This window comes from Canis aureus, chromosome 13 (assembly GCF_053574225.1).
Source record: "Canis aureus isolate CA01 chromosome 13, VMU_Caureus_v.1.0, whole genome shotgun sequence".
In the NCBI taxonomy this organism is placed as follows: Eukaryota; Metazoa; Chordata; class Mammalia; order Carnivora; family Canidae; genus Canis; species Canis aureus.
The window spans coordinates 57,245,558-57,268,570 of record NC_135623.1 but is presented as its reverse complement, the minus strand read 5'-3'; the positions used below and the strand labels follow the sequence as shown (position 1 = coordinate 57,268,570).

The 23,013-nt window shown below is 39.1% G+C and overlaps 2 protein-coding genes across 14 annotated transcripts in view; one reads left to right on the top strand and one right to left on the bottom strand.

Annotated features, from left to right (window-relative positions):
• Window positions 1-2,586, bottom strand: part of ARFIP1 (ARF interacting protein 1) — a 131,415-nt gene extending 128,829 nt beyond the window's left edge. For 2 of the 7 annotated variants that reach the window (XM_077846401.1, XM_077846402.1), the window contains exon 1: window positions 2,312-2,544. The gene's annotated coding sequence lies outside the window, so the exon portion shown is untranslated. Of the gene's footprint in view, window positions 1-2,311 lie in introns of all 7 variants that reach the window. The other 5 variants (XM_077846404.1, XM_077846403.1, XM_077846407.1 and 2 more) reach the window with 5 other exon arrangements.
• TIGD4 (tigger transposable element derived 4) overlaps window positions 2,245-23,013 on the top strand; it is a 49,947-nt gene continuing 29,178 nt past the window's right edge. Inside the window, exons 1-4 of one of the 7 annotated variants that reach the window (XR_013351060.1) lie at window positions 2,737-2,964; window positions 9,763-11,911; window positions 14,106-14,233; window positions 22,926-23,006. Coding sequence is in view for 4 of the 7 variants with exons in the window: in XM_077846397.1 (XP_077702523.1) it covers window positions 10,316-11,851 (1,536 nt within the window). In the remaining 3 variants the exon portion in view is untranslated. The other 6 variants (XM_077846395.1, XM_077846397.1, XR_013351061.1 and 3 more) reach the window with 6 other exon arrangements.

Sequence of the window (23,013 nt, the reverse complement as noted above, 5' to 3'; positions counted from 1 at the left end):
TCCATAGACTTTCGTCAAGTTCATTTCTTTTTGTCATGACTTTTAGATATGACATTCAACAAGGTGTTCATCTACTGAAAATTAATAAGGGGAAAACTATGTAATAGCTGATAGGAAGTAAGCCAAGATACCCACAATTTATGCCAAAAATAAAGTAAAGGAAATATAGTAGAAGCCTTCTAGAGTAGTTAAGAGCTCAGTCTGGAGTCAAACAACCTATGTTCAATCCTGGCTCCACCAATGTGCCTCTGAGCAGATTACTTTGGCTTCAGTTAATCACTTAGTTTTAGCTTCTTCATCTATAAAAATGGAGATTTTAGCGACCTTTTAACGTTGCTGCGAGGATTAGACGAGATAATCACATAAAGCACTTAGCATAATGCCTGGCACACGATAAGCAAACAAATGTTAACTGTTGGTATGGCGTCAAATATAACCTATGTGCTGACTTTGTCATTACCTTAGAAAGAAACTAATTCAGGATAATCTACTCTTCATAAAGTTACATTTTCTGCTTCTCCAAGTGAGGATCCTAGACATCAGGAAATTTTTTTGATTTTGTGAGAAGAATCTGGTCACCCTATAAGCTGTATAGGTCTCTTCAAGTTCTAACATTCTAGGAAACAAGTGCCAAACCTTTAGAACTTCAGCCCTCAACCCATAAACACTTCGCAACCAAATAGGTAAGTTCAAGTACATACTCTAAACTCACAGTAAGTTGGGAGGGATACTAACTTATTTACATGAAAGAACAATCATTAAAATACCTAATATAGAGAGGGAAAGGGGATGACAAGCAGTAACATATCAAAAGTTGAAGAACTACACTACTGAAGCATCTTATTTGCCATTCCTAGCAAAGCCAAAATCTCAAGTGATAAAACAGGAAAATGAAAGCAAAGGACAACTAAAATTAGAGTTTTTAAATCTGAACTGTACCTACTAGTTTGGTGATATTTAATATGTATTAAGTAATAATATAAATGCCTTAATTTATAAACCCATTGGATCTCCACAGCATTGGCCACAAACAGCTATCCCTAAAAAGAAACCTCAAAACCACAAATCAGGAACTAATAAACTGGCACTCTCACTTCCTTCTCTAGGTCTAGGATGGAATTTAGAAACAGTGACGTTTTGAAGTAGTTAAGAGATTTCAGTGTAAAGCTAGAATCTCTGCATTCTACTCTCCCAATACAAACTATTTACAGTTTGTAAAAATAATAGCAACACAAAAAAAAGGTGTCATTAACATGAACAAGCCGCTAAGGAATGGTTTTTAATCTATCTGGAGACTGTATTGTCTCCTTTGAAGATGTGATTTTCTTTTTCTTTAAATGGACATTCTCCCCCAACGCACTCAAAATTCTGCACACAATTTCAGGGGTGGGATGAGAAGACCCCTCATGACTGTGGACCCCAAGGCATAACCCAGGATTAAGGCAAACAGATTTATTAATTTGAAAAGGAATACCAGTAACTGAGGCAGAGATGTTCGTTCAAAAAAGAAAAATTGGAAATATTTTCTATTTTCTCAGATAATGAAGGTTAGACGTGGTGGTCAGGAGAGGGTGTTGGTCACGTTGAGCAAAGAAAACAAAACAAAACAAAACAAAAATAAGAACCGAGTTAGAGAAATCACGTTCTTTTAATCCAGGAGAAAACAAAGAGAGGAGTTAGAAATGCTAAAGGGGGGGGGGGGTGGCTTAAGGATTAGAAGGAAGCGTAAACTATAAACTTTTTGAGATCAAAGGGTTCAAGAAGGAAACTTAATTTAAAAAAAAGGAAGCAATAAAGTAAAAAGTGAAAAGCGTCTAGAAACTCCTTTAAAAAAAAAAAAAAAAGTCTTTGCATTTCCATTTCCTAGACACGTAAACAGTAACTTGGCAAGGAGGAACGGAGGAGGAGAGGCTGCGCGACTTCGCTCCCCAGCTCCAGCCTCCCCGCCGGCCCCGGGCAGCCAGGCCGGGGCGCTCCGCTGGGCTCCTCCCTGCGCCGCCGCCCGGGAGCCGCTCGCAGGGACCATCGCGCCCCCGCGCCCCCCGCCGCGGCCGACAGGAAGCAGGGGCTGCAGAGCGCGGGGCGCACAGGTGGGGATGGGCCCGGACCCCTCGGCGGCCCGCCCGAGACCTGCCCTCCGGCGCTCGCAACGAGGGGGCAGCGCAGCCCGCGAGGCCAGCCCTCCCCGAGCGCCGGCTGCCGCGGGACGCCGAGGGTCGGGCCCCAACGGCACAGCCCCGGGCCGGGGGTGCCTAGCGCAGGTCCGCCCCCGCCCCCGCCCCCGCTTCCCCGCGGGCCGCTCCGCCCTCACCTGTCTGGGGGCACCCGGCAGCTCGCCCGTCGAGGCTTATCCCTGCGGCCGCTCAAGCCAGGCAAGAAGCGAGCGGAAACGCGCCCTGGGCCTTTCCCTTTGCCCCTCCCCCACGCACCTCGATCCGCGGGGGCGGGGAGCGACGGCCGCTGTCACAGCCTCTCGCCGACCAACCGCGAGGACACCCGGACCCGCCGCCTCCCGACCCGGCCCGCAGCCCCAGCGCCGAGAGCAGCGGAGCCGGAAGTGAGGAGGCCGGAAGTGGCGTTGTCCTGGGCCCCGGCCGGCCTCTCTCTCCCTCCGTCCGGCGCGGCCCGGCCACGTCTCGATGGTGCCAGCGCGCCTCCCTCGGGGCCTCCCCCGCCCCCGCCCCCGCCCCCGCCCCCGCCCGGAGCCGGCCCCGCCCCCCCGCTGCGGCCCTAGCAACCACATCCGGGGCTCCGCGGGCGCTGTTGCCCGGGTAATGGGCTGGCTGCGGCCGGATCGCCGAGGGGCGTGCGCCCGGCTCCTGATGCACCTGCGGGATCCGGGAGCTTGCGGAAGGGCGCGCGGGCCCGGGCTTGAGTGGTCGGAGGTCTCCCGGAGCCCTCAGCATCCCTTGCTTCTCACTCACGCACCCCAGCTTCACGCGTTAGGCGTCCCCCCAGCAGACGGTGAGCCGGTGGCGGGGGGGTGGAGGTGCACGTAGCTCGCCGCCACGCATGTCGCAGGAGAGCCGAGCTGCTTCCTCAGCTGCCGGAGAGCAAGTGGAAAGTTTTTCCAGCCCCGTGGGGGGCGGGGGGAGGATGGCGGGAATGCGGGGTGCGGGCGCCCGACCCTCGCCTCCCCAGTGCCTGGAGCGCCCCGCTGCGGCCACGTCTTGCAGCCCACCCTGCTCGGGAGGACCAGACCCCCGGCGCGGCTTCCCTGAGCTCTTGCTGCCTTTGTGGTCGCTCTGCGCCGCTGGATCCCCGACACTTCTCCTTCCTGCTCCTGTTTTCTTATTCTTGATTTGCTCAACCCCATTTCTTCTTAAGTAGATCGCTGCCCCGGGTACGGCAACCGCGGAACACTCCTTTCTCTCTGAGCCCTTTTGTAGTTTGCTAAGTTGAGCCCCGCACTGCGCTGTGGATCCCCGCCCGTCCCCGGCCCTGAGTGAGGGAAGGTGCGGCTGAGCAGGGGGGCTACACAGACCTGAAGCTCATTTGCACACAGAACCTACAGTCGCTGCATCCACGGACATCTCTCATCAAGGTCCTGGACTGCCCTTCCTTTGCCGGCCTTGCATGCTCACTTTTGCAGCCATTTCACTTGTAGAAGTGCGAAGGGTAACTGTGCATCCCGTGGGATTTACTCTTCTTTAGATCGTACCTCTCATCTGCTTTTGTCTTACAAGTAATGAGACATTTTTAATGGCCAAGCGCCCAAAGACAGAAGTCGGCCTTTACAAATTCTAGGGAGTTGGAGCATAATGAATCATGCATCCCTGGACACATATCTTCCCCCATGTCCGTGAACGGTAAACACCCGTGAGGACACAAACGTTTCAAAAGTAAATAACCATATTTATCTGCTGAGCTCTCCAAGTGTGAGCTCTCACACTTCCTCTGACAAAAACAGTCCTGAAGTCTCAAAACATGAATCTGTGTATAGAGGACCCTCATCTTAAGGGGCTCCGTCCTTAACCAAAAGAGCAAATGTATGTGCCAGTTCACTTAAATTATAACTTCAGGACTGTAGTCTTCTGTGGACTTTTCTGTTCAAAGCCATCCTGTTAATCTTCTCAGTTATAAGAAAAGGATCCCAATCAGAATAATTACTGCTCTTCCTGTAGGGGAACAGAATGGAACTTAGTAGCCAAATACAAGTTATTCTTGGTTTCTGAAGCGTAGTTGGAAGGAGGTGCATGGCAGTGCTCAGTGGTGCTTAAAAGATCTGTACTTAACTGGTTGAGTTGGCTGGCACCTTTAGGATTCCTGCCAGGTGTCTCTTGAGTTTGGGGATGCTTAGCGTTATTAGAGTCAGTCTGACTATTAAATTGTTAGACTCAGGTGTTTCTTACATTGGAAAGGTGGACACTTGCATTAATTATTTGTCCTTAGCTGGATGGTTTCCTTTGCAGCTGCTGATGTTTTTTGATAGAGATTCTGATGGATTCAGAACTGCTTGGAACTCGTGCTAATTTCTGTTTGCGGGAGGTGCTGTTTATCATGTTAGGCACTACAGTCTAGTGTGATTCTGGTACTGCACATGCTTAGTCCTCATGCCTGTGCAAGGGCTACACACAGGATTCGTCTTCCCATGATTTCTGCTGCTCCGAGGAAACTTAGAATGTAAAGTTCACTTGAAGAAAACACTGGCAGCTACTTCAGCTGGTGATGGAAGACAGTGAAACTCTATGTGATTTATTTTGGAAAAAGGAAGCAGTAGCTGGTATTTTTCTAATTTGGGGGAAATTTTTTATGCTGACAGAAAGACCTTCTTTAAAATCTAACCCTGCTTAGATGGAGACCTACCTACCTTTCTTCCCTCCCTCCTTCCTTCTTGCCTTCTCTCCTTTCTCCCCCCTCTCTCTCTCTTTTTTTCTTTGCCCTAGAGTTTGGGGAGTTCCGCCTGCCCATTCTCTTTAGGAAGAATAGAAGATTACTGCTTTTCTCTAAAAACTTGGCATCTGTGTTTGGAGAGGTAAGAAAAAAGGTAATAGTTGTCTGCCATGTATGGTTATGACATGGGGATTATCTACCAATTTACCTTTGTACTGCTATTAGTTATTATTCAGCTTTTGAAAAATCAGGTGCCATTTGTTCACTTGGCTTGTGGGAACTCTGATGCCTGTATTTCATATATTGACCAGGAAGGAAAGGGGCCCAAAGGTTAAAGAATATTATTTTATTCTCTTCTTAGTGAATTAAATGTACACGCAACCTTTTTTCTTTGCTTTAGATGTTGAATACTGTATGCTGCTTATAAATATGATTTCCTCAAGAGAAAGAAAAAGGTGCTACATTTACATCCTTTCTAGGGGAATTCTGGTAACGTCACAATAGTTTTATCACTCTCCAACATCGGTTCCCTTTTCATGGAGACATATTTAGTTAATGATTGCACAGTCTAATTCTTTGGAAACAAATCCTTTGTTACAGGATACTGATAAGTGGAACATTTAAAGAAGCCCGTGAATAATAGTTTGAGTAGAACATAAGAGTAGAAATTGTTTTAACTACAAAGAGAAAAAAACTGAAGTTTTTTCCATTCCATTATCTAGAATTAACATTCAGCATTTTGTCAACGTCTTTTTTCTATGCATATATATTTTTCTACATTTATTTAAGAAATTGTTATTTAGAACCTGTTTGCTGGGCACTAAGCACTGTAGGAATAGCCATGAGCCTCTGCCCTCATGTAACTTTCAGTGTATATTGGTTTTGTTGGCATACAGTTTTGTATTTTGCTTTTTTCACTTAATATATTATGGAATTTTCTTCATATCATTAAATATTCTCCTTCAGTGGCTCAGTAGTATTTTAGCATATATATTTCTTAAATTATTTACTTAATCCTTTTTACACATTTAGGTTCTTTCCTGTTTTGCCTGTAATTATAAAACAACAATATAAGGAATATTGTATGGTAAAATTCTAAGGTGACTTCCAGTGATTCTCACTGTGTAATTCCCTCCAATATGAACATGATAGGACATCATTCTCACATGTTATATTACATGTGCAAGGGATTTTGCAGATGTAGTCAATTGACTTTTAAATTAATCAAAGGGGAGATAACCTGGATGGGTCTAAACTGATTATGGGAGCCTTTTAAGAGCAGGGAGTTTTCTCCTGCTGGTTGCAACAGAGAAGGCAGAGAGATTCAAAGTGTGAGAAAGATTTGGAGGAAGGTTCTCTATTGCTGAAATGGAAAGGGCCACAGTCAAGGACCTGAAGGAGGCCTCGAGGAGCTGGGAGCAGTCTCTGCTGATGGCCAACAAAAAAACTCAGGGACATCAGTCCTACAACCACAGGAAGTTAAATTCTGCAAATAACCTGAATGAACTCGCAAGCAGATTCTCCCCCAGAGCCTCCAGATAAGAGTCCCGTTTGACTAACATCTTGATTTCCGCCTTGTGAGATCCTAAGCAAAGGATCCAGTTGAGCTCACCTGGACTTCTGGCCTGCAGAACTGTGAAATAATAAATGGGTATTGTTTTAAGCTATTAAATGCAGCAATAGATAATGGATACATTTGTAAGCTAGATTATTTTTATATGTATAATTATTCTTTGGGCTAACATCCTAGGTATGGACTTCCTGGGTAAAAGTTGTGCACATTTTTAAGGTTTTTGTATAATATTACTAATTTGCCCTTCATAAGCTTTGTACTAATTTATTTACCTCCTCACAACCTATGTTATCACATTCTGGCAAAAACTAGATACTGTCATTCTGATAGGCAAAAACAAAAAACAAAAAGGTATCTCCTGTTTTGAAAAAAGATTTACATTTCTCTTGTTACCAGGAGAATTGACTATTATTTTCTTGGAGTTCAGTTGGTAAGTCTTTTTTAGTGACTTGCCTATTCTTTAGTTAGCTTGACCACTGATATAGAGAAAATAGCATCTAACACGTAGTACAGTATTTTTCTGCTGTAATATTTTCAAGGAGTGGAATGATTAATGAGCTTAATCGAGAGAATGGGTACTTTTGAGATATACTAGCTCCTGCCATTACTCCTTGCAAGAAATATCCCAGACATTATACTGTGGAGAGTGGAAAATGTTAGCTTCATTGATTAAGTGATATTGGTGCCTTGTTCTTTTCTAGGGAAAAAGTCTGGCTTGTCTGGATTGACATTAGACATGTGGTTATTTCAGGAATAAAGATGTATTGTATATTACCATGGAAAATTGTAGATTTCACTACTGTTTTAGAAGGAAATATATACTGTTAACTCTCAGAAAACAACTAATATCTTCTTAAATAAACATATTATTTTCAGTTTGATCAAGATAATCACCAATCTCTGTGTATATTATATTGCTTTATTTGGGAGGGAGTATGGGAGGAAATTCAAGTGACTTTTTCTGTAATCCTTTTTATTTGAGATGAGGTTTATTTCTGACAACTGAAAAAATTTTTTCAAATTAGAATTATTTTAATAGATTAAGAAAAAAAGTACTAAAATACCCACGTGGTTCTGCTATGTTATTTGCCTGAAAGTAAGGGGCCGAGTGAGGGATCCCAGTGCAGCTCAGTGGGCCCAAAGGTGGGAGACTACGGAGTGCTCCCCCTCCCAACGCCCCCTGACTTCTATCCCTCTTGCTATTCCCAGCCCCCAGTTCCTGCAGTGGGAAACCGCAGTGGTGCTGCTTCGGTACTGGGGAGTAGAAGGCACCTGAAGGTTGGGTGACTGAGGATATGTGACCTTTAAACATAAAACACTGCAGAGTCGGGCAGTAGGTTGCGAATGTCCCAGGCAGCTGCCAGGCCTGCTCCTCTATAGCACAGGCGGGTATGGGATGGCTGTTCCTCCAGCAGGGAAAGAACAGAAGACAGAGGAAAAGTTAGGAGAGTCCCTTTTTCTCCTGGGGCGTAGTTTTGTGTGATTTTTGTCTTAAAAAATTGGTTCTTTCTACCACAATTTCTGAAGGTTTGTATCTTCCCCATAAGAGCAAGATATTTAAAAATGCTTATTTTGAAGTAATACTAGATTTATAGGAAATTGCAGAAAAATGTGCAGGGAGGTCCCATATATAAGCAAGGGTTTTTTTGGGTTTTTTTGCTTGTTTGTTTTTTAATTGAACGGTCAAAGCTTACTTACTTAGAAAGGTCAGCCCACCTTAACAGTGGGATAGAGTTGCTATTCATGTTCGCAGAATTCATAAAGGCCTATTCTTCTGCTCTTCCATGGAAGCTTGATAGTGCTTTTTTGTTTTGGTTAGGTTCAGATAGGCATTGAAAATGCCACCTTGGTTTGGTTTGGTGCTGGGGACATAGAGTGCATATTATCAGAGGAGGCCACAGCAGTGTGATTCAAAGACACTGTAATATAGTGAAAAGAATGGTAGGCTTTACATTAGGAAGCCTGGATACTGGACTGCATTCAACTGCATTATAACTATATAAGTTTTGAAATTCAGTTTTATCTTCTTCTTGAGTTGTTTGGAATACAGGAAGTGAAGGTGTTTGGAAACTAAAGCCCTGGGCTATCATAATTATTATTAAGACTTTTTTTCAGTAACACAACAAAAAAGCCTCCTTTACTGGTTGTAATTCCTATGATAAAAATTACTTCTTTTAGACAAAAAAGGCAGAGGAATTTTGACAAAAAGTCTTGTCAAAAAATTTTGTGCAAAAAATGCATATGACATCTTGAAACCTGGGAGGACAGAGAGAAAAATTAGAGGGATATCGTGCCCACACTATTTCACACAGTAATAACACCTGCTCATCAAATTAGCTTTTTACTTTGGCCTGCAGTAGGCCCCAAGCCTGTAGATTTTGGTAGGATGAGTGCCACGTGGGAAGGTAGGTGCAAGCCCATCTAGGGCTTTACACTCATTTGAATCTTCTTGAATGTACAATAACCCTGTGAGAAGCTGAAGCTTCAAATGGTTAAGTAAACTACCCAGGATCACATAAGTTGTAAACAGCAGAATCACTTGTCAACTCAGGTGTGTCTGTTACCAAAGCCCATATCCTTGCACTGTAATAAGCCCTTCACCTTACAGATAAGGAAGTGGAGGTCCTGAGACCGTAAGACCCATGGTCACTTTCCTTCTTAGTCTTAGTCTAGGTCTATTACTGCATTATTATATCCTCTTAATAATTTGCTCATTCCTATGCATTTTGTCAATTATTTCTGGCCTCTGTGCATTTGGCTAATGTGTCAAGTTGATAAAAAGTTACTAGGTTTGTAAGCATTTAGATAAAATAAGATTTAGATTTTTAAAATTTGTAATGGAATCACTTAATTTGATTTTTAGTGAAGCATTTTCTATCAGACTCCGACGAAGGGGACACTGTTTCCCATGTGCTATTAAAAGTTAAACCTTGTGACTACTGTCTGACTGTGTTTTTCTTTTAGAGAAGTCAGAGGGGGCAGTCTGTGACTTCATGTGAGAAATAGCCACCAAAGGTCTATCCAGCATCAATTTTAGTTCTTTAATTTTGGTAAGCGCCCGTTTTTAAAACAGATTAAATTTGCCTGAATTATTTCAGAAGTATATATTACAAAGCATTCAAAGCAAGTGAGAATTCAAATGCACAGAGCAGAGCTAGAGGGCTTTTTACAGAGGCCCTTTAGGAGGTAAGCATTTCTCCTAGGAGCTTTGGTTATTATATTTTCAGAAACATGTTCTCATTCTTTTCATTATTATTAAAAGCATAACTAATTAGTAGAAATATTCTTTTTGATATTCAATTGACACATCATTGCTAAAGTAGCTTTCTTTCTTTTTTTTTTTTTCTCTTTTCAAGAAGCAAAAGATACACCATCAAGTCCTAGAAGGATTATACCACTTTCTTTTCCGCCCTGAAGAGACTTGGAAATTAACGGGTAACATTTTGCATGAAAATTGCTGAACGCTTTTCCTTCTTATCTCGGCGGCCTTCTGCGGAGAATTAATAGGAGGTTGAATGCGCGCATGGATAAAATGGATCATCTTAAAGGATTGAAGTTCCAAAAATATATCAGCAGGACTGGACAGGTTTGACATAATGAGATTTCTATTTTAGCTTGACTTCTGGAACACTGAATAAACTATAAACTGAGCCGCGCACGTCCTGGGAAGGAAGTTTCTCTTCTACGATATTCTAGCTGCGTATAACTGCGTACAACATTTTTCTTATTCAGACCCTTTGAAAAAAGATATTTACTTATCAATTTCCCGAAAAATAGGACTAATAGACACTTACCAACTTTTAATATATGAAGCAGGACAGAAAGCTACAATTTGTATCATTTTGGAAAAGAAATCTAAAGAAACAGCCACCAGAAAGACAAGCAATCTCTACGTAAGCACTGGTGGAGATGGCAGAGGCTTCTGAGGATGCCTCAGCTCTGCCTGTGACAGTGAAGAAAAAGAAAAGTTTATCCATTGAAGAAAAGATCGACATCATAAATGCAGTAGAAAGTGGCAAGAAAAAGGCAGAAATTGCAGCTGAATATGGAATAAAGAAAAATTCCTTGTCTTCTATTATGAAGAATAAAGACAAAGTTCTAGAAGCCTTTGAATCTCTGAGATTTGATCCGAAGAGAAAAAGACTGAGAACTGCTTTTTACACAGATCTAGAAGAGGCATTAATGAGGTGGTATCGAATTGCTCAGTGTCTAAATGTACCAGTTAATGGTCCAATGTTGCGTCTCAAAGCTAATGATTTTGCCCAGAAACTGGGACATAATGACTTTAAGTGCAGCAATGGTTGGCTGGATCGCTTTAAATCCAGGTATGGCTTAGTATTCAGAGCTCAACCTGTAGAAGCTACAGCTGTGTCAGTAGACCCTTCTGCCGTCTGGCACCAAAATGTACTTCCTTATTATTTAAATGATTATCACCCTAAAAATGTTTTTAATATAAAAGAGACTGGGCTGCTTTATCGAATGTTACCTACAAATACATTTGCATTTAAAGGAGAAACATGCTCCATCGGACAGTTATGCAAAGACAGAATAACTCTGGTGGTTGGGACAAACATGGATGGCTCAGAGAAACTTCCTTTGCTTGTCATTGGAAAAAACAAAACTCCACATTGTTTCAAAGGTATTAAATCATTGCCTGTGTGCTATGAAGCTAACAGAATGGCGTGGATGACCTCAGATGTATTTGAACGATGGATGCGGAAGCTTGATGAGAAGTTTCAAGCCCAGCAACGAAAAGTGGTGATTTTTGTTGATTCTTTTCCTTCACATCCAGAGGTAAAGAACCTAAAGTCCATTGAGTTAGCGTTCTTTCCATCATGTTTATCTTCCAAATTTATAGCTATGAAACAAGGTGTTATTAAAAGCCTTAAAATCAAATACCGACATTGCCTTATCAAGAAATTCTTAAGCTCTGTTGAAGGCAGCAAAGAATTTACATTTTCCCTACTAGATGCAGTTGATACTTTGCACCTTTGTTGGAGGGCTGTAACCTCAGAGACTATTGTCAAGAGCTATGAAGAGGCAGGATTCAAATCTCAAAAGGAAGAAAGTGACAGGACAAATGCAGAGACAGACACTAGTCTTGATTTGGTTGCCCATGCTCAGGCAGCAGGCGTGGAATTTCCTGAAGGCTTATCTATAGAAGAGTATGCTGCCCTCGATGATGATTTGGAAACTTGTGAAGCTGCACCAAAAGGTGATTCAGAATGGCCCGAAGAAAATAAATCTGAGGAAACCGGATTTTATACTTCTGATGAAGAGGATGATGGTGGATCTCTAGGCACTGAACTCCCATTACCATCAAAAACGGAGGCAATAACTGCTTTAGAAACTCTTAAAAATTTTCTTAGAAGTCAAGATATGAGTGATGAGCTTCATAACTCTTTAGCAGACCTTGAAATTTTTATTAACTCATCATCTAAGTAATTATTTGTGGTACAACAAATGAAGAGTAATAGCTTTTCTTAATGTATTTTATTATATAAGGTATATAAAAGGGAAAATACCACTTAAACATAAAAAATTAAAAAAAAAAAACCCAACCTTTGGTTTAATTGCATATGTCTTTGACCTGAATAGCAAAGTTCCCTAGGTAAATTAAATAATGAGTAAGTAAAAAATAATAATAATAATAATGAGTAAGTAAATGAAAAATATGAATTTTAATATAGCAAGATTTGGGGGAGTAGAAAATATATTTTGGAGACCTTGTACTTGAAATATGTGATATAAATGTCAAAAATCAAAAACACTCCAGCTATTTGATTATACAGGTTGAATTGGTGATTGCTATTTACTTTTTTTTTTTAAGGCAGATCATGTTCTAGAATATTTTAATTCATCTACCTCGTATCAGAAATGAAATATCTATTCCTTAGATATTTATTTTTATAAAAGGCATATATTCTAGCCTTGTAGCAAGTGTTAATTTTAAATTATTTTTCTTGTAACTAGCTTATCTTGCTAAGAAGAAATTATGAAAAAGTACTGAAAATAAAGTGTGACCCAATTCTACACGAAAGTGATTAAAAATATATGTCTCACTACTTTCCAGTTATTTCTGTAGAAAGTCATTTGAAAGAGTATGACCTTATCAGATACTTTTTGTCATCTACAACTGGAAGATGATATGGATTCTTCCTAAATATTTGTATGTATATATGTGTTTAATAGAAAAATACATTACTTAAACATTTGTGAACTCATAATTTCTATTTTAATAAGACAACTCTTGAAAAGCTATATGAAGATATATATGCAGTTATGAGAAAAAGTGTCTTCTGTGGTTCTTAGATAGTTTTCTAATTTTAAAGTTGAAACTTTTAATCTATCATTATTTTCCTGGTTTTACTGAATTTTCAGGAAAAGCTGAGTGTCTTTTCAGTATATTTTGATATATTTAATCATTTTTTTTCTTTTAAATTCAATGGCTAACATATTGAATTAAATTTGTTCGGAGAAGTTTTGTCTATAGACTATTAAAATATTGTATGAAATTATTTACTCTCCATAAAATAGTTTTTAAAAGTATAAAAATATAATCTGTCTGACTTTTCTGTTGTCAAATTTTAAATGCCATACTTATTTAACATACATAGTTTAGGGTACCTTTTGAAAAAGTGTAAAATGTTATACAGATTATTTTTATTTTAGGGATCATTATTAGTCTGCCAACAAAAGACCTATTTGGAAGGAAATATTTATAGAAAGTATTTTTATTGTCCATTATTGATTTACTCTGCTTTTGAGAGTTAGTAATAGCAAGCTTTAAAAATATATTCAAATTAAGAAAACTTCTTGTAGAGCAAAATATAGATTACTTAAACTTAATTGAAATCATTTTAATTAATGATTTGATTTAAAATTTCAGCATAGATTGGAACTGTGAACCTAAATCATGGACCTTAATCTCTCTTAAGAGCCCTCGCTATAACTAGAACACCTGGCATATATTGAGTTTTGTTCAATAATTATTTTCTCTTTGTTTCTCTATACCATTTTGATACCAAATTTTTATTTAATCATTCCAGTATTCTATGACATAAGAATTATTACCTCCATTTTTATAGATGAGGAAATTGAAATCTAAAAAAAATAATTTGGTTAAAATCTCAGAAACAAAACCAAAATGCAGTAGTTCCCTATCACTTATCCTATGTTCCTCTAACTCTGTACCACAATGCTGCTTTTCTATACTCCATAAAAGAAATTCTGTTGTTGTTTCCCTTGAGTTTAGGGCCAGAAGGATGAAATATTTCAAAGAATTTGCTGAATCTGTGTTGATAGCTCTGTTCACAAGATGTCTCCTGAGAACACTGTTACTAATGCAACACTCACACTTTCTGGGTTGGTAATTCTGTACAACTCTTAACACAGAGGTTCCAGTGCAGTTCTAAGGCAAATACTTGAAACAACTATAATATGCCCGAAGTGCTGAAAGTACCTACTATTCTTTTTCTTCTATGACATGATTCATTTTTTATTTCTGGGGCATAATAAATCTAAAAGTGATAAAATTAGGCAAGGCTCCTATAGAGAATAAGAAAAAGATGCCTGCTTATTTAAATTCAGAGATAAACTTTAAGTTGTTAATGTTGTATATACTATTCTGTGTAATTTACAAGCTATATAAATTTAAACAATTTTCAAAACAAAATTTCTTTAAATTCACTTTTCCTAGAACAGACAGTCATGGCATACCTCACTCCTGATTTATCATCTCCATACACAGTTAATGCAAAGTTCAGACTAAATGTCACTTGTCTTTTCGGAAAAGAACTTCACTTAATTCACCTGCTTTTCAGTTAGGTGTGTTATTTTCATTCTTTATAAATTTCTACTGTTGCAACAATGTTTCCCCTTCAGTCTACTTCACCAAATAACAAATACTTCTATTGACTTTGGGACATTGTTTCACTTCACTAGTGAATGGTTTGGTTCAAGATAAAGTAGGACAATGAGTAAACCAAGGCCTGTGGGTCTTATGTTGCCTGCCTGGCTTCTCATTTGGACCTAAGGTCAAATGTAAAACCTCCCATTTACTGTATACAAAGCAGAAGAATTGAGAGGCAAAGAATAGGGGAGGGAGAGTTGAAGGAGAGCTTCCCTAGTAAACACCTCAGATGTCAGGAGAAGCCCTTTTCAATCATTAGCTCAGTAAGGACTCAGTAGAGACTGGCAGAGAGAGATTTGGCTCTTAAAGGAGGTAGTACCCCGCATCTGCCAACAGGTTCAGAGTCCAATGGTGGGCTGGATCTTTGGGGGGAACATAGAGCTACCTAGCTAGGTGCAGTGTGGCATAAGGCAGCCAAGAAGCTATACTAATTGCTGAGAATTCCTACTACTAGAGGAGAGAGAGGCCTAGATTGGGGGACCATAGCTGGCATAGAATAAATTCTCAGAAAAAAAAAAAATCATTCAATGGAATAAATTTAATCTAGCCCTAGTTCTATGCTACCTTGCAAAAGATATTTCATTTGTCTAAATATCAGTTTGTACTACCCATAAAATAAGACTGACACTTCATTTGAGTTTATCTTGAGGATGAAAGAAAATTTCTCATGCAAAAGCATTTAGCAAGCTCTAAAGTGTTCCTTGCCTATAAAGAATGACTAGAAAGGCACCTCCATGCTACTACTTCCAGATATGCCCAGGTAATAGCTTGGTGATCACTAAACATCAATGACAATTTCCTCATTGGCATTCTTCTATACGATAAAATAGAGAAGTCAACATTTCTAGAAATATGCAATTTATCTGTAGAACTAAAATATTTTCACTTTGAAGGAATAAAAAAGTGACTTAGAAACCTTCAGTTTTCCTTGTGCAGAGCTTCTGCAAAATATTGCAGATAGTCATCTGCTCACCATATACTCACATGACCTGTCTCTGCCATTGCAGGGAGTTGGGGGCAGAGGAGGAGGAGATTTCTTCCATCTCTTCTTATAAAAGCACTGATCCCATCATGGGGAGCCCATCTTCATGATTTCATCTAACCCTAATAACCTCCCCCACTCCATCTCCAAGCATCATCACAGTTAGGGCTTCCACATATGAATTTGGAGGGTGACAAACATTCAACCCATAATAACCACTTAGTGCTAATAAAGATATGGGGCACGTGGGTGGCTCAGTCAGTTAAGTGTCTGACTCTTGGTTTTGTCTCAGGTCATGATCTCAGTGTCATGAGATCAAGCCCCACATCCAGCATCATGTGCAGTGTGGAGTCTGCCTGAGATTCTCTCTCCCTCTGCCTTTCTCCTTGCTCATTCTCTCTTTCTCTCTCTCTGTCTCAAGAAAATTCACATATTATCAATCTGTGATGTGCTGTATCAATCGGTCTTCAACTTGCTATAAACTAAAAGAGTACATGTATTTCAGAACTTGTTAATCAGCTATAGCTATTAGCAAGGTCCTGAAAGTTTATAAAACCTTAAGAAGACATGACAACATTTTTCATGGCCTTGAATAAATGGAAAAACTCAATATTGAAATGTAAATTCATTTCTTCCAAGTTAACCCCAGTCAAAATCCCAATGCAGATTTGTCAAAAATTTTGTAAAATAATTTGGATTTTTGGGCAGCCCTGGTGACCCAGTGGTTTAGTGCCTCCTTCAGCCCAGGGCCTGATCCTGGAGACCTGGGATTGAGTCCCATGTCAGGCTCCCTGCATGGAGACTGCTTCTCCCTCTGCCTGTGTCTCTGTGTCTCTTTCTCTTTCTCTCTCTCTCTGTCTCTGTGTCTATCATGAATAAATAAAATCTTTAAAAAACAAACAAAAAAAAGATTCAGATTTTTGTAAGAATAAATATGTATCAGTATATCAGAAAATTTTGAAAAAACATAGGGAATATTTTATCTATACCAGAATTTTAAACAATATTGTGTGGGCAAGAGAATAGGTCAATCAAAAGTATAATACATAATATCTAGAAAAAGAATTTGCGTATGATAGGAATGTCTTTTATTTTATTTTTTTTAAAGATAGATTTATTTATTTATTTATTTATTTATTTATTTATTTATTTATTTATTTATGATAGACATAGAGAGAGAGAGAGGCAGAGACACAGGAGGAGGGAGAAGTAGGCTCCATGCCGGGAGCCCGGTGCGGGACTCGCGCCCTGGGCCAAAGGCAGGTGCTAAACCGCTGAGCCACCCAGGGATCCCCAGGAATGTCTTTTAATCAGTGATGAAATAGATGGATTATTTAATAACTGATATTAGGGCAAATGGCTAACAATATAGGATTAAAAATATCATACATCAAAATGAATCCTAAAAGAATTAAATTAAAAGAAATGAAAGAAGGAAAGAAAGAAAAAATGAAGAAAGGAAAGAAGGGAGGAAAGGAAAATATTAAATTAAACTTTAAAAAAAATTTATTTATTCAGAGAGAGAGAGAGAGGTAGAGACATAGGCAGAGGGAGAAGCAGGCTCCACGCAGGAAGCCTGACGCGGGGCTCGACCCCGGTCCCCAGGATCACACCCCAGGATGCAGACAGTGCTAAACTGCTGTGCCACCAGGGCTGCCCAAATTAAAAATCTTTTAAAAGGTATGACACTCAAGAATAGTATAAAAATACTAATAAAGTATGGAAATAGGGATGCCTGGGTGGCTCAGTGGTTGAGCGCCTCCCTTTTGGCCCAGGGCGTGATCCTGGAGTCTCAAGATCGAGTCCCACATCAGCAGCCTGCTTCTCTCTCTGCCTGTGTCTCTGCACCTCTCTGTGTCTCTCATGAATGAATAAATAAAATCTTAAAAAAAAAAAAGTAGGAAAATATGTCAACATTACTAGGAATCAAAGAAATGCAAGCAAAAAAACGGGACATCTTTTGGGGGAGCTATCACAAGACAAGATTATAAAGAATTATAATACTAAATATAGGCAAGAGCTTAGAGAAATGGCTGCACTGGTGTGGGAAACATAAATTGGTACATTTAGTTATTATAGTTGGTGTGTATTAAATACTTATTAATTTCTAGACTTCAAAGTACTTAGCCTGTGTTGGTTAAACTCAGAATAACTCTAGCTATATCATCCCCATTTCAATGCTAAGAAAATTTAAGTATAGCTATAGCTAATAAATAACAAAACTAGGATTCAAACCCAAAAAAATTTGACTTAAAAATATGTTGTACATGATATAAATTTATCCTAACACAATAAAAATACTAAGGATGTTTGTTGCAGTGTATACAAGCCCGTTGTCCCTTATCCAAAATCCAGGGAACATAAATGTTTTAGAATTGAGAATTTATCAGATTTGAAAGAGATGATATATACAAACATATACTTTATGTAATATAACACCCTTGGGAGATACTAGGGTAGCATCCCACTGTCAAACATTAATAATTTTGCAGTGAAACATATTCATATGAAGTCAGGTATATAAAGATTATAAATAGCTTAATAGCTTCATAGTTTTTATTGCCAAATGAGTTTATATCAGGTCAGCTTTTGTCATCAAATGAATTACAAAAAGGTTTTCAGAATAACTCTTCATGTTTCAAAATGCAGATAAAAGATTTGGTCCTATAGTAGCTTAAAACAAAAACAAAAGACTAAAAACTATTTGAGGGGTGCCTGGATGGCTTAGTCCATTGAGCAACCAACTCTTGATTTCTTTTTTTTTCAACTCTTGATTTCAACTCAGGTCATGATTGCAGGGTTGTGAGATCAAGCCCTGTGTAGGGCTTTGTGCTCAGAGGGGAGTCTGCTTGAGATTCTCTCTCCCTCTCCTTCTGCCCCTCCTCACCATCCCCTCAAATAAATAAATCTTTTTTAAAAAGGCTGAAAACTATTTGTTTTTTAGTAGGAAACTGGTTAAACATACATGTAATATTAACTATAATGTCAAGGTCCAAACTTTTTTTAACTTCTTTTACTTGCATGTATATGCAAATTTGCTTGCCTGAACTGGATTTTTTTCTAAATTTGACTTGCAAATAAATTCTGTAATGAAAATCTCCTATTCCTCTGATTCTCCTTGTTGAACATCTTACCGTCACTGCCAGGCTAGAAATTTTTTTGCCAAGTGAAACAGGATCTATAGCATAGTATTGAATTGGTGAAAAACTAGATTTACTGGTTTAATGTACTATAGATTACATGTTCATCTCCATGCATTAGCCCAATTTGAGTTCAAAGAAGTCAGCTTCCTTGTTCAGAGAACTCTTAGCCAATATGTTGGGGAAAAATTGAAAGGACAAGAGCCCCACTTCATTCCATTTTTACTTATTTTTTCTTAGTTATCAAACCCAATAAAATCATGTTTTGTTTTGTTTTTAAGGTGGGGCTGTTGTATAATCCCTTTACGTGTATCTCCCCAACAGTACCTATTAAATACAAACAGGCTATTGATACATAAATATTTGCTCAATTGAAGAACTAAATGCAAAGTTACAGATAGTCTTGTTTCCTGTATTTGTTAACAAAGATTGGGTTTTTGTTTTGTTTGTTTTGTTTCTCCCTAACTTCCTCTTTGTATGCCACTGAACTCTCTTTGTTAATGCAAAGTCACTGCCTGTGTTATTGGCTGATACCAAGCCTTGTTTTCTACGTTGCAAAATAGGTAACTCAGCATAGAGATAAGAGTCACTTTCATGTTACTACCTGCCTAGTTGAGGAACCATTCTCCCAAAAAGCTCTAGAATGGTGATGTTTCTTAACTCTTGCAGAGATGATTGCCTCACTTGTACACTCAAAAGTGAGTAAGAGAATTTCGTATTATTCATGTAATGAACAGTTAATTACTAAATTCAATTAAACCAACAAATTAGTTACTGAAAAAGAAAACGAAATAAAGGAAATAATGACAAGACTCAGACTTATGCAATGGCTTATGCTTACGTTAATTTCTTACATAATTGTAAAGTCAGCCAACAATAAACTTAGGGAAAAACCTCATGTATGATATCACAAGAGTGTTAATCATTAATTTGACATCCTCTAAAACTTTTTTTTTTTTTTAAGATTTTATTTATTCATGAGAGACACAGAGAGAAGGCAGAGACATGGGCAGAGGGAGAAGCAGGGTCCCTGCAAGGAGCCGGATGTGGGACTCAATCCCAGAACTCCGGGGATCAGGCCCTGGCCGAAGGCAGATGCTCAACTGCTGAGCCACTCAGGCGTCCCCATACTCTAAATTTTTTTAAAAGTACAGAAAAGTACATATACTACAAATATCTACCAATTTACATAATTAACATTATCATGTTTACTTCAGATTACCATATACATGCTTTACTTTCTTAATTTATTCCTAAGTATTTTATACTTTAGTTGCTACTGCAAATAGAATATTTTCCTTTCAATTTTCTGATTACTACAAAAAAAAGTGAATGATTTTTGACTGGTTTATATGTAGTTATACTACCAAAGTTTCTTATAAATTCAAGTCTGTTTTCCAGTCAGATCTTTTCATTATCATTTATAAATAGAAATCACTTAATTTTTCTTTCTTTATACTAATTTTATTTTTCTTGTTCCTTCCTGAAAGCCATGAAATATTCTTGTATTTTCTTCTACTAGCTTACAAGTTTTGTTTTCATGTTTAAATTCATTTTGTGTGTGGTAGAGGCAAGGATCTAATCATATTTTTTCCTAAAGGGAAAGCCCTCTTATGTATTGACTAGTTTACCTTTTTGTAATACCTTTGCTATTCATCACAACTTCTTGCACCTGCATCAAGAGATAATTCTGGGGAAGAGTTTAAATCTTATGATGTCTGAATCAATTCTAAGAAATGAAGTCTTAAACCAAAAGACAGTTATATTTACATGGAAAGATGAAATCTGTTGTTTTTTTGCTGCTGAATGGAAATGGGGACTTGTGGAAAACTAAGAGTTTTTGTTGTTTCTTGTTTATTTTTAATGAGAGAGAGATTAGGCACACTTGCCCCCTGGGAACAGGGAGTGGGGGAATGAGAGAGGAAGAGGGAGATAGAGAATACCAAGCAAGCTTCATGTTTAGTGATGAGTCCTACCTGGGGCTCCATCTCATGACCCTGAGATCATGACCTGAGCCGAAATCAAGAGTTGATCACTCAACCCACCAACCCACTAAGGCACACTGAAGCTTTTCATTTATTTATTTATTTATTTATTTATTTATTTATTTAGATTTTATTTATGTGAAAGAGAGAGAGAGAAAGCGCGAGCAGGACAAGAAGCAGAGGGAGAGGGACTCTATACTGAGTGTAGAGACTGACATGGGGCTCATCCCACGACCCTGACATCGTGGTCTGAGCCAAAATCAAGAATTGGACACTCAACCGAGTCACCAGGTGTCCATCAAAGCTTTTTTTTTTTTTAAGATTTTATTTGACAGAGAGAGAGGAAGAGAGAGAGTATATGAGAGCAAGTATAGCCAGGGAGAGTGGCAGGCAGAGGGGGAGGAAGAAGCAGCCTCCCTGCTGAGCAGAATGCCCAATGCAGGGCTTGATCCCAGGACCCCAGATCATGACCTGAGCCAAAGGCAGATGCTTAACCGACTAAGCCACCCAGGTGCCCCTCAAAGCTTATATTTTTGAAAATTTATTTTTGCATTCCTGAGCTGTAGGGTATACAATTTAAATCTACTACAAGGCTAACAATCTTTTATATCATCTACTTATACTTAGGCTGTAGAACTTCAACTCTGAGACTTTTTCTTCCAAATCTGATCATTGTCGTGTCACATTCATTCTGTTAGAGAAATCATACAAAATCCTAGGAAATCCAGGTTAATTTTACCTAATTAATATAGTTGCTCTAGGAGTTTTCCAAATAAAATTGATTCAATCCTAGTGACTCTAAAGATACTCTAGTAAGGGATAAATGACTGTTTATCCCACAAGAACCTATCACAGTCCTTAGGCTAGGCACTGAAGATTTAATGGTGAGACTGAAAAAAAAATCCCTGCCATTATGGAATCAGTGGTGGAGGCAGACACTATTAAATAATGATACAGGGATGCCTGGGTGGCTCAGCAGTTGAGAGTCTGCCTTTGGCTCAGGGTGTGATCCCAGATCCTGGGATCCAGTCCCACATCAGGCTCCCTGTGTGGAGCCTGCTTCTCCCTCTGCCTGTGTCTCTGCCTCTCTCTCTGTGTCTCTCATGAATAAATAAATAAAATATTAAAAAAATAATGATACAAACATAAAATTGCAAATGCAATAAATACTCTGAAGGAGCAGTACCTGTTTGTCTAAAATCATATAACATGGGAATTCGATGTAGTCTTAAGGTCAGGGAAGAGTCACTGAAGAAATGTCAGGAGCTGAGACCCAAATCTGAATGTTATGTAGGAGTTCACTAGGCAAAGGAGAGGAGAGGAGAAGACCATTCTGGACAAAGGCTCTGAAAGAGAAGGAGTCCGAATGGGTTAAGGAATTGAAAGAATCCAGAGTGAAGAAAATTGTGGTGAGGTAGGTAGAGACAAGGACTTGCAGGGACTGGCCTATAGTCGGGGCTGGGTAAGCATTTACAGAAAAAATGTAGAAGGAAAAGACGTCTTCCATCTTGGTCTTCCAAAGCCTAGGCCAAAGCAGAGTAGTGAGACTTGGAACATACTCAAAATGTTAGCAAGAAAATGGAATTTGAAGGAAGTGGAGTCTCAAGATAAAAAGCAGTCCCTGCCACAGGGAGAAAAGAGATAAAAGCCTGAGAGCAGAGACATCAACACGGCCACAAGATAATGAGGAAGGTGACAGCCAAGATCACTGGGAGGGACATTCTTTGAAGGTCAAGAACAATGAGAGCTGAGTTGGCTTTGCAGACCGTGCAGACCCCACTGGAATGAGCACCAGAATGGGCAATGTCCATTGCCTGGGCCTAGGGCTTATGTTTGTTGTCCTCCCTTCTCACACCTGCTCAGGGAGGTCTTCCTTCCTCTGACAGCAGTGGCCAATACTTTGCTTGGTGATCACCTTGCAGGGATGATGCCAGTCTTAGTCCCTCTAGAGATGGTGAAATATTGACGCCGTTTCCTTTGTGCTAATAATATAAATTACAACTGAGAAGTAAAGAATAAATATATGCAACAAAGAGGTGAGGTCATACTATAAGATATATATCTTTACAAAAACAATTGATTTCAAGAGTCTCTCGTGACATTCTTGATTCCCTTTCTGCCACTTCTCTATAGATACGTATAACTATAATGCATACTAAGGAAGCACAGTTAGAATAATAGCTAGGGTTTCCCTAACTCTCTGTCTTGAGGTGTGATTTTTCATGGGACAGCTTGAGTTATATTTGGGCCAATGCTCTCAGACAGCTTCACGGGCAATTAACATCTCACTTAGAATAACACATCTTCAGCACTATTAAAAGAAAAATAAGTAATCCACCTAAAAGCTGTATATTTTAAGGTTCAACCCTCAAAAGGGGGATTTAAAAACACATAAAGAGAAAAAAAATGACAAAAGACAAAATAAATGTTTATTTTTAAAAAAGGATTCTCTAATAAATGATTTACCCCTCCTTTTTTTTTTTTTTTTTTTCTTGTCTAGTGTAATACCAAGATATGCTATTCTATACAACATACGGTTCAGGAGTCAAGAAGGAAGAGTAAAAAGTATGTTTTAGCATAGGTAAGTC